This window comes from Rissa tridactyla, chromosome 1 (assembly GCF_028500815.1).
Source record: "Rissa tridactyla isolate bRisTri1 chromosome 1, bRisTri1.patW.cur.20221130, whole genome shotgun sequence".
In the NCBI taxonomy this organism is placed as follows: domain Eukaryota; kingdom Metazoa; phylum Chordata; class Aves; order Charadriiformes; family Laridae; genus Rissa; species Rissa tridactyla.
This window is the reverse complement of record NC_071466.1, coordinates 67,340,951-67,355,678: the sequence shown is the minus strand read 5'-3', so window position 1 is coordinate 67,355,678 and position 14,728 is coordinate 67,340,951. Positions and strand designations below refer to the sequence as shown.

Here is a 14,728-nt window from a genome sequence, read left to right as displayed (position 1 = left end):
GCAAAATGACCAACTAACCAACAGCCAGAAAAACAGTAGACCATAGTAGAAATAATTATTGTGCAATCTATTCTCAAACAAGTTAGGGTTTCACTGAGGGTGTTACTTACAACACACTTGTTTTGACAGCAAAGCTGGTGTAAGAAGTCCATGCTCTCCAAGTATCATGAACTGCTACTTCCCCTATCCAGATGTTTTTTCATATTTGAATCATTTCCAAGAACTGGCTCAGTGCCTCAACTTCGTACATTAACTCAGTTAAAAACGCAGCACATCCTGGGAATTTCAGCTCACTTTGCTATCAAGGAAACTTAAAATAGCTACATCTTCTGCTTACTTATAAAGCAGAGGTTTCGGGGGACTATGGTGGATGAAAAGGTTTTCAAGAGTTTAAATGACCAGGAACAAAATGAACCCTTCTCCATGGTGAAAGGAAAGTACCGCAGCACCTGGACTGATTTCTAGGCTTCAGAAAATACAAGTTGCAAAATAACACGAGATTCTAAAGACAAAATCTAAATAAAGGAAATTCAGAAAGCTGTTTTATTTAAAAGATAACATCTTCTTGCATTCAGGCTGGGTCATTCTAGACATCCGCAGATGTGGTTGCTCGTATTTTGAGCCCTTGTTATAGTAAATTAACTAGTTCTCCAAAAAATACTACAACAAAAAAAAAAAACCCCGACAGTATTCTCATATGACAGGTGTGCAAATTCTACTGTAAGATTATTTAAAGTCCTTACTTTCTACTGATTACACCCCCGTAAGTCAGAATTACTAAAATTTTTTCCCCTCCCTCGTTATTAGCATAGTCTAATTTTTCAAAGGCAGCATTAGCTAGCTACCAGATTCAGTACTTTCAGAAAGTATAAAGACAGCATCAAACACTAAAGAGCAATAAAGGAGGAAGACTTGTACATTACGGCCACATTAACAAAACAGGAAGGGCAAGGCAAACCTAGGGCATAGTATTTCCATGCGGAAGTGAAAGTAAATTGTGATGTGCTCAATTTCACTAGTGAAAAAACCACGGATAGGACACTGCTATAATACACACATTTATTAGTGAGTCGTGCTATACAAAAGCATTACATAGATTACGACAAAACAGACCTTCCTGACTCCCCCAAGACACACACACACACTTCTTCCCATATCAGAACAAGTGATACTTTTGTCTAAATAGATGAAGAGAGCAGAACAAGAATATTGGGATGGGAAGGTCACAGTTCATGTAAGTGTTTTACCCACCATCCCACCCGGATCTCTCTCCTCCCAGCTGTTAAAGCTTCCCCAAGTTCCCAGAAGAGAAGGTACCCTTCCATACAGTTTACTCCAACGTTTACTTGTCTTCAGATTATTTAATTGGTATTTACTTACGCTATCTTGCTTAAATACATACAGCACCATTTCCAAATTGTTAGGTCTGACACAACCTCTTTTAGAGCACTTCATCCCCTTTCTAACCAGGCCCAAGCACTCCTCAGTGAATATATTTGTGCCATTTCTGCTGTACTCAACTGCAGACTCAAGGAAGGGGGTGAGGGGGATTTCCCAGCACCTGCACTGCATTTTAAAGATGCAAGGAGAAGGGCTGGGCACCCTTGAGAATGCCCACAGCTCCACTAGGCAGACCTTGCTACATCCCTCTCAAGCAAAATGTACCAGCAGCTCTGGGCCTCCTAAAAATCAGCTTGTGACATTATCAGGTTTTAGCCACAATTAAAACCCATTGAAAAGCCTCCTACAGCACCTTGCATGAAAAAATTACAAAAATGCAACATAGATAAACCTGAGTACTTTTCTAGCTTAAATTTAGATTTAAGAATTAAAGCTGGCACACTCTGAATACCTAAAGCCTGAAGACCTACTTTGCCTTACGCTTTCTTAGTCACGGCCCTTACTCAGCACAAAATCACACCAACTTCAGACCTTGACAACTGATTCTGGTGGCACCCTAAACAAGACTAAGGATTTTGACTCCTACTTATGTTTTGGTTTTACAGTGTTACCAGCCACTTGTTCACTGAGGATTCAGGCTAATTCTCTGGAACACTGAGCTGAATGGCTACGATGTGGTGTGGCATGTCCCCTTCTCCTGACTCAGCTAAAAGGAAGCAGCTGTTTCCAGCAAGGTGATGGGGTGGACAAAAGAGGGTACAGTACCCAGTTGCCACAGAAAGCTTTACCAAAGCTCACCTGTGAAAGCCCATCTGTCTCAAGGCAGTCAGTGTATTTAAATTTCAATTCATTGTGTACATGACACTGATGTGTAGGCTACTGCCTTTTTTTTTTTGTTTGTTTCATCCATCAGTTCTCCCTGTAAGCACCCCCACCCACATCAGCATCAAAGTTAGGAGTACCTATGGCACTTGATATGTATCTTCAAGTAAGCATTTAAATTCATTCTTTGCATTTCGTTTGCTTCAGCCAGATGCGCAGCCCCTGCTGCCTAACTTTATCAACTATTCCCTTTACACTTTAACTGCTTCTCTTCCCCATTTCAGGCAGCACAATCCATAAGCATGTCTATGCAGCTTCGCCTTTCTCCCCAGCATACCAGTACACTCTACAGTACACGCCAATTGCAAATACCACAGGCCACTCAATTTAACATTGTTCTGAAAAGCACTGATTTTTGCCTTTAAGATTGCACAGATGCAAAAATCCTCCTTCCTAATTACTTCAACCATCTCCATGCTGCTGGATACAGTCAAATGAGTTATATAAGTGGTATTTGCTGAGTTATCCATCAACACAATGCCTTTTTTTTTTCCTCTTCCCTCCCCTTTTTTTATTTAATGCCTCTACAGTAGGAGGAACGTTGGTTACCATTTCACCCACATTCACATTTCTAATTTTCATTATCACTGTTCCATTTCTTCACGACTTCAGCATTATGAAATAGATGTGGGAGAAAACAGGAAAAAAAACCTCACTGTAGCCTGAATTAAAATCGACTACTTGGAAAACTGAAATAAAAAACTGATGTTATCTTGTTTTCGCTGTCTACCCTGCAATGCCTTTAGCTAAGCACACTCATTCTTGGTTACCCAACATTGCAGCAGTTTCCAGGCCATTCACTGCTCTTGGACACAAGATACTTGGTTGTTTATCACCTCTTCTTTACTTAATCACAGTATAGGAACCTACGGAGCAAGTTTAAACCTCAGCTCACTTGAAATGTACACAAAGTCCTGAAAAACACGCTTAGCAATGGCATCATCAGGAAGCCTTTAACACCGAGCAGCGTTAATAGGTGTAATTAAAACCGAATGACGTAGTTTTCCTTCCAATGTTCCCAGGAGGACAATGTTTTCTTTCATACACTTCTCTGCTTCCCTCTGACAAGTTCGAACAAGCTGGCATGTCAAAACTCTAGTGTGAGCACATACACACTCTTTTAATATAATAGTACCCAAAATTTTGTCTGAGCAGTTCCATCATGCAGACCCCGTTAGCAGTCTACTCATGCTAAACCCACCTACCTCTGCAGCTTCATGGACATAAAAATCTGGCAAAAATGGGCGTCACTTTAGCTCAAAGCTTAAAGTGAGCATCCTTCACTTATTCACAAAGGACAAATACAATACAGAACATAATGGAAAGATTTACTTTCAATAAAATATGCGTGAGTTAAAATACTGTTTGAGTATGACAACAGTCCACAACTGCTTTTTAATTAATAGCAGCTTAAAAGTCAGTGTAAGCTAAAGAGTGCAGCTGCTTTGCCAAAGACAATGGCTCTTTCATGTCACAATTTCAATTGATGCCTGGAAGTACCACACTCTCCTAGGCAGCACATGCTAAATAGAACTCCGGCCGGCAGCTAAACAGCACGTTTCAAAAAAAGGTATCATTTAGCTGAACAGGAAAAAAAACTTTTGAACAGTGAAATCATCAACTTAGTCACACCTGCCTAAATAAGTAGCTTTTCAGAAAGAGGCAGCTGAGATTTGAATTCACTACTTGCGTCATTTTACAGAATAAAATGCAGAGAAGCATACAAAAGTGCTGTGCTTCATTTATCCTGAAAGTTCGAGCCAGAGAGTCCTCCCCACTGCAGACTACAGTTAGTTCACAGCTTGAGATATTTTAAAGGTCCCCATGAAAAGTGTCTTTAAACCCTCTTAATATATTCAAATCTTTCTTAGTACAGCTGCCTCAAAAGCTGCAAATCAGACTGGAGGGAAGGAAGAAAACAAGTTCAGATGCGCCTACAGTAACAGAAGGAAAAAAAGAAAAGCCATTTAAACTTGAGGAAAACACATCCAGGAACTATAACGTATACATCTAAAATCACAACTTACACTTCTGGAGTAGGTGTCTGTTTGTAATAGATGGAGCAGGAGCTATCACTGCTGAGGGGTCTGAGGACTGCACACAGGCACCGCATTTTGAGAGCGTTGTGGCACAGCTTGGCTCAGCAACCCCTCAGCCGCAGCTTTTAATTTCCTAGTGCTAAACTTCCCAGACAAGCTCCTCTCCCGGGGACTGTTGCTTGGTGTATGACATCAGCCTGCACACTTGCCGGCTCAGGGATGCACCAAAGTGGGGGAGGCACAAAGAGTTTTCTGACTCAAGCTGATCTGTATTCCACGCTCCAGTTACTCGGAGTATTGTGATGTTTCAGCTCCACAGATTTTATCCAGACTGCTAGGTCTGTGATGCAAGAGTAGAATATGCTTGGGACACGTTATCTAAGAGAACAGAAGAATCTAGCAAAATTAAGGTTTGAACAAGCAAAGATTTGTGAATAGCTTTCTTCTAGCTGAGAACTGGCTTGACACTTGCCACTTTGCAAAATTAAAAATAGGCATATATTACTAGTTTTTTGGCTGCCTTATCATCAAATCAAGTTTTCTTTTGGAAACATTTTTCTTCCATTTTGTTTTAAGATAAACATGGCGTTGTTTAAGCAGAGTAAAAAAAGCTTAAACACCCCCCCAATAATTACATACTTAATGCTGATTACATTGGGTCTCTACTCTCCATATTTCTTCAAAAGAGTTTTATGTCCACTGATCAGTGGGGCCTGTTAGATTTTATTTTCATTGTATTATCCACACTTCAGTGAGTTCTATACTCAACTATCTTTCCTCTTGTCATTTGGGATACAGTCCACATAAAGTCTCAGTCCTAGCTTCTGCCTCCTCTTTTTCTTTTCTGGAGTTTCCCCTTGCACTGAACTTCGTGGCTTGTGATCTTCCCCAGGTAGGTAACATGTCATGTTCCTGGGACTCCTTACTCCACTGCAACTATCCATTTCTGTAATTTGCATCTAGATGGGTTTTTTAATTTATTTGAGGGAAATTCAGTCTCTCATGCCTTAGGTTGCTCATCCTGTTTCTTCTCTTACTGGAAAGCAAGCATATGTCTATGATCAGAAGCACACACGGCAATCAATGCTACTTTGACTAAACACTACGCCCTCGAGGCAGTCCTGCTCTCACCAGCTAGCAAAGTTCTCTCTAAAAATAACACCATATTATTGTATTGGATTGCCTACCCTTGGACTTGAACTGGGATTCTCGAGAAAAATTAAGGGATATTAGAAACTGAAACCTCACACAATGCAGCCAAAGAGGTATGACTGTTACAGAATAAAGTAAATAAAATAGGGATCATGTACAGTGGCACTACAGCCACAATGAGAGAAGGGAACAAGGAGAACATGCTAAGAGGCAATGGTGGGAACATGCAAAACACTGATCTCTGCAAGAGCCACCACCCAGCTGTACCTGGCGAGCTCCACCTCTTCAGCTCTAGCAAGTGGCTTGAGACGCAATTAGAAGACACAATGATAGACCTAAGGAAAAATTACTTAGTTCGTAAAAACTCTTGATTTGTTACACAGAAAGAATTTTAATTCTGGAAAAATTATGCAATGGCTCTGAAACAAAACCTGAGACAAAAAGTTCCCACCAAATTTCAAGACTGTCCAAAATTGCAGAAGTTAATGTTGAGTACCAACTCTTAACACTTGCATAAAACTTACAGTGCCACATCTGGAACCAAGAAGAGAATCTGTTCCCCAACTTAATAGAAAGATTATTGTTGTTGTTGTGGTTATCAGAGACAAATACCACCTCAGAGACATGTAGCTCTGGCACCTGACCTCCTGTATGGGCTACATTAGGTTTTATTCCCATTTCTGCATATTCAAATACACTCAGGTCTCTAATGATATTAATTTCAATATTAATAATTTACTTAAAGAAATTAAAGATGTTTGCGGCTTTGAACATTTTTCATGTTTCATGAAGAACATGAAAAATCTCTTGTTCGTTAAGTAATATAATTACCCCCCTGCACCCCCTACTGTGTATTTATATAAATACACACATGTATGAACACATATATGCACACCCCCTCTTATTTTGTGCTAATTGAATAAAAGCCCCCATGTTGCTGCTACATATGATCAAGAAGCAAGTGACAAAGAGGAGAAAAAAAAGACACAGGCTGGCATTCATACTGAATGGCATTTTGAAAAAGAAGAAAAGAGAAAGAAAAAAAAAAAAAAGACAGTTGCATTCCAATTGAATGCCTCCTTTAAATCTCCATCCCCATCCCAAGTACTGCTATTTAGAATCGACTTCACAAAAATTCTATTCAAAAGAAGCTTTTGACTAGAAGTCCAAAATAATTCCAAATAAGTTATCATCATCAGGTTTTCTCTGTAACATATGAATACGCGCACACACACACACACACACAGAGAATCTTTACCGGGCATCAACGACATTTTAACAGGTATTACAACACTGCTGGAAGAGCATGCTTGACACTTCAGAAAGCGACATATAAAACCTAATAGTGTAACATTCCATCCAATCAGATGACGGCTTACAATTTTGATGTTACAGTGATCAAACTGGTTAAAGAAACAATATGGTTAATGCTTCAAAATGATAGCCATTTTCCCGTAAGTTGTTTTTAGTCAGTGACAGTAAAAATACAATAATAAAACTAGTATACTTTATAAAATAAGAAACAAAGTAGAGGTAAAGTTTATGAAGTTTCCCCCACAGCAATTATCTAGGAGATTTTTTTGTTTCATTTTTGTTGATACGGTTCCCACCAAAAGCAAGTAAACTTAATAAATTGCAGAAAACACTAATTCTGTCATATAAGAATCTGTCTTAAAATTATCTGCTAGGTCTTTTTGTAGAAAGGCTTTCAGAAGCACAGTTAATGCATATGTGTTCAGTTTATGAAGTGTGCAGAGTTCAAGGCAAGAAATAATCTGCTGTAGACAGTAAGAATTTATGTTCCAAATCAAACCAGTCCAGACTGTTCCTTTTTCCTCTCTAAAATGCTACTGAACAGAACAGTTGTTAGAAACACGATATTCAAAACCAAGAATTCAGCAAACATTTTTTTTTTTTTTTTTACCATATTTCTATGGTATTAAAACACATATAATGCTCTTGGACTCTGCTGAAACTAGCAAACTCTAGTTTGCTAGACTCTCTGCAAAAACAGCTAGCAAATCATCACTGTTTCTTAAAAGTCTTAAACCTCGGGCTTTGACATCTCTGAAAAATTCCAGTTCAATATTAATCTAGTATTCACTGCAGTATAGTTGTTTCACTATTATTACAATCCTGACTGTCCTCAAACCTCACAGTAAGTTTTACACTAAGGTTTACTAGGGATGCTTTTACACAATAAAAACACCTCAACTAAATAGACAAGGAGATAGTTAGGGTATTTTCTTTTTCTTTATGCCTCCAATCAGTTTGTTATTCTCAGCAGAAAAGTCTTTTCCCCCTGCTTTTAAAGCTATATAATTAAAAGCTTCCTGGCGTTCTGAGAGGAAAAGGTTCAGAACTGCTTAACGCCACCTCTGACTTCACAGCAGCTGTCTCAAGAATTTTTACTCAAGCCACTTGCTACCTACAGCAATGACGTTCAACAAAAATTAAGTTAGAATAATAAAATAGAGGCAATTAAAAAAAAACAGAAAATAACAGCATTCACTTCTGTTCTCATGCCTGCGAACACAATAGCATTAAACAGAAAGCTGTTTATCACAATTTACCTCACCTTGAGCCATCTCTCACGAACAGTCTAACTGCTTTGAACCTACTTCCACATCCAAATTACTTAACTGCTCTACGATATTTATATTGACTCCATCAGGATTTGATATCAAGCTAGCCTTACAGACCAGAAGCTGAATTTTTCTTAGGACAACCTATGTGCAGAGCAACACAGAGAAGAAATCCTTCTCCATTGGCAGAACAAGCAGCTTTCTTCCCTTGCACTTCTATCATGATTTCTCAGACAGGGCTATTCCCTGTGCTTTCCAAGAGTTCTTAAAATATCTCTAAATCTTAAGAAATGTAGGTGATCACTTTGCTATCACTTGCCATCTTCCATCTATAGATTAAATCCCAGACCCCTGTATGGAAAGAACATAAAGGCACAAACAAAAAACCTAAGCCTAGGAGTATTAAAAGCCCCATAGGCTTGGATCACCTAAATATTTTACCATTTACAGAAAGTGGTACTAGAAGTAGGCCATTTAAAAGAAAACCAACACTAAGGGGTTCCATGAGGGGTCTTTAAGCATATTTTGTTTTGTTTAATTTTAATTCGTCATTGCTTCTGACAAAAAACACACCACCTTTGTGCCTACATTGCAATGTGAATTTGCAGCTTGGTTTTTCAAGGTGGGGTTGGAATACAGTTAAATGTCTCACTAACGTAAGTGATAGTTCATAGTATTTGGTAGCTAGGAAGTTTTATTTATCCTATTATGACTAAAGCTCACAAATGTCAAAGTGCCACATACTGTTGCTGTTAGAACATAACGCGAGTTCTTGGAAGAAGCTAATGCTATAGAAAACAAGGCAATTATGCTCCTCTTTGTTTAGGAAAAGTAAAGAACACCCAAAATATCTTTACTTGGGTTCATCACAACAAGACAAAAAACGGTGAAAAAAAGCAAAAAGGAACAGATACCCTGCTAGAAATTTGTTCTATGTCTAACCTTCAAGAGAAAGTCATGGTTCTGTCCTGCACCACAAGCACACATGAATAGCCCCAAACTAACAGCTGCTGCAGCATATGATCATCAGGAGAATACACAGGACAAGTTTGCGAAAGCAGACTTTAATCAAATTCTGGCCACAACTTTCTCCCCTCAAGGTGATACAGGGCATCTTCTATGCAAATTCAAGGTCAGTCCCAAAGCAGAGCAACCTCCATCATGTTAATTCAGCATCCTACTACTTACCACTCAAAAGTAAAGGGAAGGGTATACCATCATGAAGTTAAGTAAATACAAATGTACAAGCTTTTACAGGGCTAAGTTACAGTTCACCAACTGTCTACTAGTAATCATGTCAATTATGCCATAATTCCACAAACTTCTTTTGAGCGACTTTTTTTTTTTTAAAAAACAAAGATGACAATCAGTACACTTTGTTTTACATACTCAGAGTTCAGCACGTGTTCTTTAAATGAGAAAATGCTCTCAAATAGTTAATAACACACTGCCAAAAGTGACAAGCTGGCCCTGATCACATAGAACAGCTTTGTGTTGTGGGTTTTTGTCTTTAAAAAAAAAAATCTACTTTTTTTTTCCTTGAACAAGCACTACCATGCCAAATGCATGTCAGAAGAGACGTTGCAGCTTTACAACACACATGTATTTTACGCACTTTTTTATATCAAACCTAAAAGACCACAAAGCAAACGTACCTGTGTTCTGTGAGAACATTTACTGCTGATGGATGGTTGGCACAGTATGCAAGGTATAAGCTTTTCATTTGTGGCATCAAATTTAGAAAACATCCTCCAACCCTCTGCTGAGCTTCAGGCAACCTAAAAACAGAGTAATAAAAATGAAATTACTGTAATACTGACACAGAAATAAATTAAAGCCTGGAAAAATAGTGTATACTGGGAGTTTGTTTGTTTGTTTCTCTTTTGTTGTTGTGTGCTTTGTTTTTTAAAATCAGATTTCTGTGGTCACTGACCAGCAACCAAGAGCTTTCTTTTCCTTCTTTACAGCTTCAACCCTGTAACTGTCAGGCCTGATTATGCCACCACACAGTATAGGCAGAATATGGTACATGGTAAAACTGTTCAGCAAAATTTATTGAAGAATTAGCACCTTCTTTAGGAGTTTGATTTTTAGTCACCATATCTATCAGTTAGAACAGTTTACTATCCACTTATATATACCATGCCAAATCTTAAAAGCAAAATTTCAGCACTTAGATAAAAACTGGATGGAGTGACAACAGGATTCTTTCCCTCTACTCTATGCCAGCAGAGATGATAGGCTTAAAATATTCATTAAAAGATCTAAGTACCATATTAAGCTCTAATAGCACAAATAGAAGCCAGTTACAGTGCAGTAACAGGCTGTTTTTACACAATTGTCACTCATCTTGCCTTTTAAGGACCGTAAAGCATGTCGTAACCAGGGCAAGAGCACTGCTTTACCACCATCAGTCCAGAAATACTTTCTATAACTCATACTTTCTTCATCTTTCATGCTCAAATGCACCACATTTGCTAAGCAGTGAAGGAAAATGTCACAATTCTGTTCAGAAGGGCTTATTTTGTCTAGCATAAAATGGTGCTTAAATAACAGCAGCCTCAGTGACTTCAGAAAAAAGATGACTCAGCAAGAGAAACACTACTTAGAAGAAAAGCTTACTTTCACACAGTCTTGGTGAACCTAATCAGTTTTGATCAGGTTTGTCAGAGGAATATACACACATTTATTCACATAAATAAGGGAGGACAGGCTATGAAGAAAGATAATGTGAGTATACACAGTACATTTTTCAAAAGGTTTTAGCAGAACCTGCCATCTCAAATTGCAGTAAGAAAATATCTGGAGTATAAGTATCTGAAATTGGCTGTGCGGCACCAGCTTAGAACTGGTACAACCAGCAGAAAGCAGAAGTCTGACTTCTGATTTCACATCTGTATAAGCAGGGGGAAAAAAGAAAAATGCAACTCTTCCAGTCTTAATTCTTAGTATCTCCTTAAGCTGAATACTGCATATGCAAATACAAGCACACTCATACTTTTTTTAAATCTAAAATAATTTTCAAGTTAAACACAATCTGATAGGAAGTATATACTCTACAACCAGCCATGCTTCCTTACAACTACCGTTATCATCATTCTCAGAACTACTCAAAAATATCCACACTAGATTGCTTCCTATGTGAGAAAGAATAAGTTGGATGAACAAGTGAACGGTATCGTAAGGGCGTCAGAAGGGATGAAACCCTATGATTTTCTACAGAGCAACTCCCACTTGAAGGGCTAAATCTCTTCCGCAGTAGGTTATATGGCCAATAGTCAATTGTCTAACCCACAGTGAAGTTAGCTGGAAGACAGGACACAAAGTTTTCAACAGTCCTGGACTACAAGCTTGCCCCTGATGCCTTGTCTAAACCCACAGCAGGTAGGAAGACCTACCCAATATGAAGTCAAAATTGACTGCACAGGTATTCAAAACATGAGGCGGGGGAAACATGCTTCCTTATTTGAAAGCAACGTCCATTATAGTCACCCAGAAAATGACAGCTGACTCCCCCCAACTAGCACATCATGACAGATACACTCTGATTACGTTATCAGCACTCCTTACATTAAAGCCTATGGCCCATCTTTTATTGTCTGCATCTTTATTTCTCTTTCAAGAAAAGTTTAAATTCTGAAATCAACAAGAGTGGCTGCTTTTGCCGGTATTCAGGGGAAAACCAGGGGCATTCCCCAGCGTACCGAGGGAATGCTATTCTTGCAGCCTTCTAGGCAAGATTTCCTGCCTAGCAGCTGGTCCCCTTTAATAAATCTAAGCATGAGCTAATAATACATTCTTCAAGTAATAGATGCAGCAACAGTTTCAAACTCTGAAGACATACTCAAGGCATATAACTTGGTATTAAATAGTAAGAGGCCCCCTTTCAGGCAAACAGTTGCCTGAAAATGGTTAAATTCCATACACTACACACTGTAGTAGTCGGGGGGATGGGGGGAGTGAATTATAGCAGTTCCCACCAAGCAGACATCTGTGCCTTCTCAGTCTGCTGTTCTTTTATCAGAATGAAAGACTGACATTAGTCTCTTTTACATGTTGCACACGCATTGCAACTGTATACTGCACATGCTTTGTTGAATTAAGATAATTAACAGACTTTATAAGGGGGTGGCAACTCATCCCCTTTGACTTTTCTAATCCATGCATTAGTTGCAAGTGTTCTACTATTTTTAGAGGAACAATTAATAAGTTACCTATATCTCCTTTAACTGCTGAAAAGCCAACAATTTAATGCCTATAAACCTTTGAGTAACTACTGTGTCCAATAAAGCGCACAGTTATTTTGCAATTTATTCTGACCTTGTCATCCCAGTATTCTTCTCATATTTGAAACTTCGATTAAAAAGGAATCACATATAAATATTTTATTTATACATACATTGAGAGGATAACAACTCAGTTATAAAAAGGCCAAAGACATGTTTTAATTTCATTTACAGAATTAAGAGAATCATAACAAAGACCCTGCTGTTGTACACGTGTTAGAGGCATCATCATACAACTACATCTAAACTACTTAACAGATTATTTGCTTGTTGGGAGTTACATCTGATAGCTATCAGTTCTGTTTCTCCAGACTTAAAAAAGTTTCCCATGACATGATAATTTGAGAAAAGAAAGAAAGAAAATGCCTTGTTGCTCAATTCAATGATTCAATTCATAGATTCATAGAATTCTGTGATTCTATGATCACGCTTAGTTTCAAATTCTGACCAAAACCAGCGATCAGAACTGGACTACAGGTAGACTGGCAGCCGACAGAGTGACATTACAGAATATCTAATTATGTGAGTTCTCAAGAAATCTGCCTTAGTTTTGGTGTCAGTGGACGTTACAACGTTCTGGCAAAGGCTGTGGAAACTGTGATGAATCCAGACAAATTTAAACACAGACTACCAGAGGCAATTTTAGATGAAAAGTAGATAACAAAATGTAATCAACACTGTATGTTTTCTTTTTGCAAGGAAAAGATCAGATGTCCCTAAATTTCACTTGACTGTGCGGTTACCATAAGAGTGTCACGTGTGTGTGTAAAGAAAAATAATATATATATATTTATATACACACACCCCTGCAGAACCTGCCACAAACTGGAAACTTTCTATTATCTGGATGGCATTTTCTGCTCTTCCCCATCTCCTCCCACAGAAAGATAAACAGCAGAATTTCCTGCCCCTCTCTCATCCTCTTGAAGGAGTTGGAGCATCAGTGAATAGTTTGCTATGCTTGCAGGAGGTCAGTATAGAGGATGTCTTGAACTTAAAAGCCAATAGCAGAAAAGACCCAGGACAACTGAAAGTACGCAAAAATTATTAAGGTGTAATTGTGATTAATGACTCCGAGGGATGCAGTTTGTGAAGAAACACAAGATTAGATGTTATCTCCTGAGGTGTCACAGTTAACGAGGTTACTGAAATACAGGGGGACACTTCGCAAATTTCTGAGCTACAAAAGGAGGTACTATTCAACTTATTCACAACCCATCAGTCTAATTTTCAAAGCTCTCTTCACAACCATACCCTTCACTATTTGTCTGTCTATTTGCCTTACCTCTCCGACATCTGTTAATATGCATGTTTGTTTCAGGCAATCTGAAGACACTGTGTTCAAATTCACTTAACCTTGATAGTCTTATTTCTGTTGATACTCACAATAACTAAAACCAAGGGACAATACTGGGATAAGTCTTTAACAGACTTCATTTGTATCTGCACTCCAAACCTGAAACGCTGATTAATTTTGGATTACATTTAAGCAATCTCTAACTCACACCCTGGCCTCCCCCCCTAGTTTTTTGGGGATTTTGTGTTTTGTTTTGGGGTTTTTTTTTGTTTGTTTGTTTTAAATTGCCATTCCACTCCAGGACTGTCCCAGAACACAAAGTATCTGCTGGCACTCAAACACAGAACAAGATAAACACCACAGTCACTGTGCCTGCAAGAGCAGGGACATGAAGGAAAGAGAGGGCAAAACCCAGCCATGGCTGTTATGGGGCAGGGAGATAAGTCCGCGATACCACCTAAAGGACAGCCAGTGCCTTCAGTTTTCTAGAGGAGATTATACCTAAGCAGTCTGTGCAGACTGGTGTCACCAGCCAGCCTGTGTGTTGCGTCTGTCCATCCCCCATCCCCCCTCCCCTTACTGAGAAGTACAGCCATAGACTGACAGCTTCTATTCCCAGGTGAATGGAAGAAATTTTTTTTGGAGCAGGAGACATCTGTTCAATCTACTGCTACAAAAATAGCCAAAGAGCCATACTTCCAATAGAGATCATGTAGATCAGCCCGGAGATCACCTGACGGACATTGACTTAGTTCATTCAGAGACCCTCTGCTGCATGAATCACTGCAGAACTAATCTTTGACACTGGATGACGGATCTGGAAAGAGTCACACAGCACTGGTCCGTTTTCTGTCTTCAAGAGCCCAGAGCACAGAGTGCTCTTGCTCTGTTTTACTGTCAGAAATACAGCCTTTTGAAACTCAAGACTCTGTCAGTGTCTCTGCCTTATCAGTTACATCTCTTTTCCATTCATCAAAATGAAGTGCACTTCAAGCTGATCAGTCAAAAAAAAAGCACTGTGGAAGTGGATCAGCCAGAAGATTCTCATTCATTGTTAGATTTGTTTCATACGCCACTTCTGTTTGG

General features: G+C 38.8%; 1 protein-coding gene across 8 annotated transcripts in view; it reads right to left on the bottom strand.

Moving 5' to 3' along the window:
• The window catches only part of ARHGEF7 (Rho guanine nucleotide exchange factor 7), a 126,522-nt gene that overhangs the window by 35,665 nt on the left and 76,129 nt on the right, over window positions 1–14,728 (bottom strand). For all 8 annotated transcript variants that reach the window (XM_054189260.1, XM_054189270.1, XM_054189224.1 and 5 more), the window contains one exon: window positions 9,715–9,837. In XM_054189260.1, the coding sequence (XP_054045235.1) occupies window positions 9,715–9,837 (123 nt within the window). The remainder of the gene's footprint in view (window positions 1–9,714; window positions 9,838–14,728) is intronic.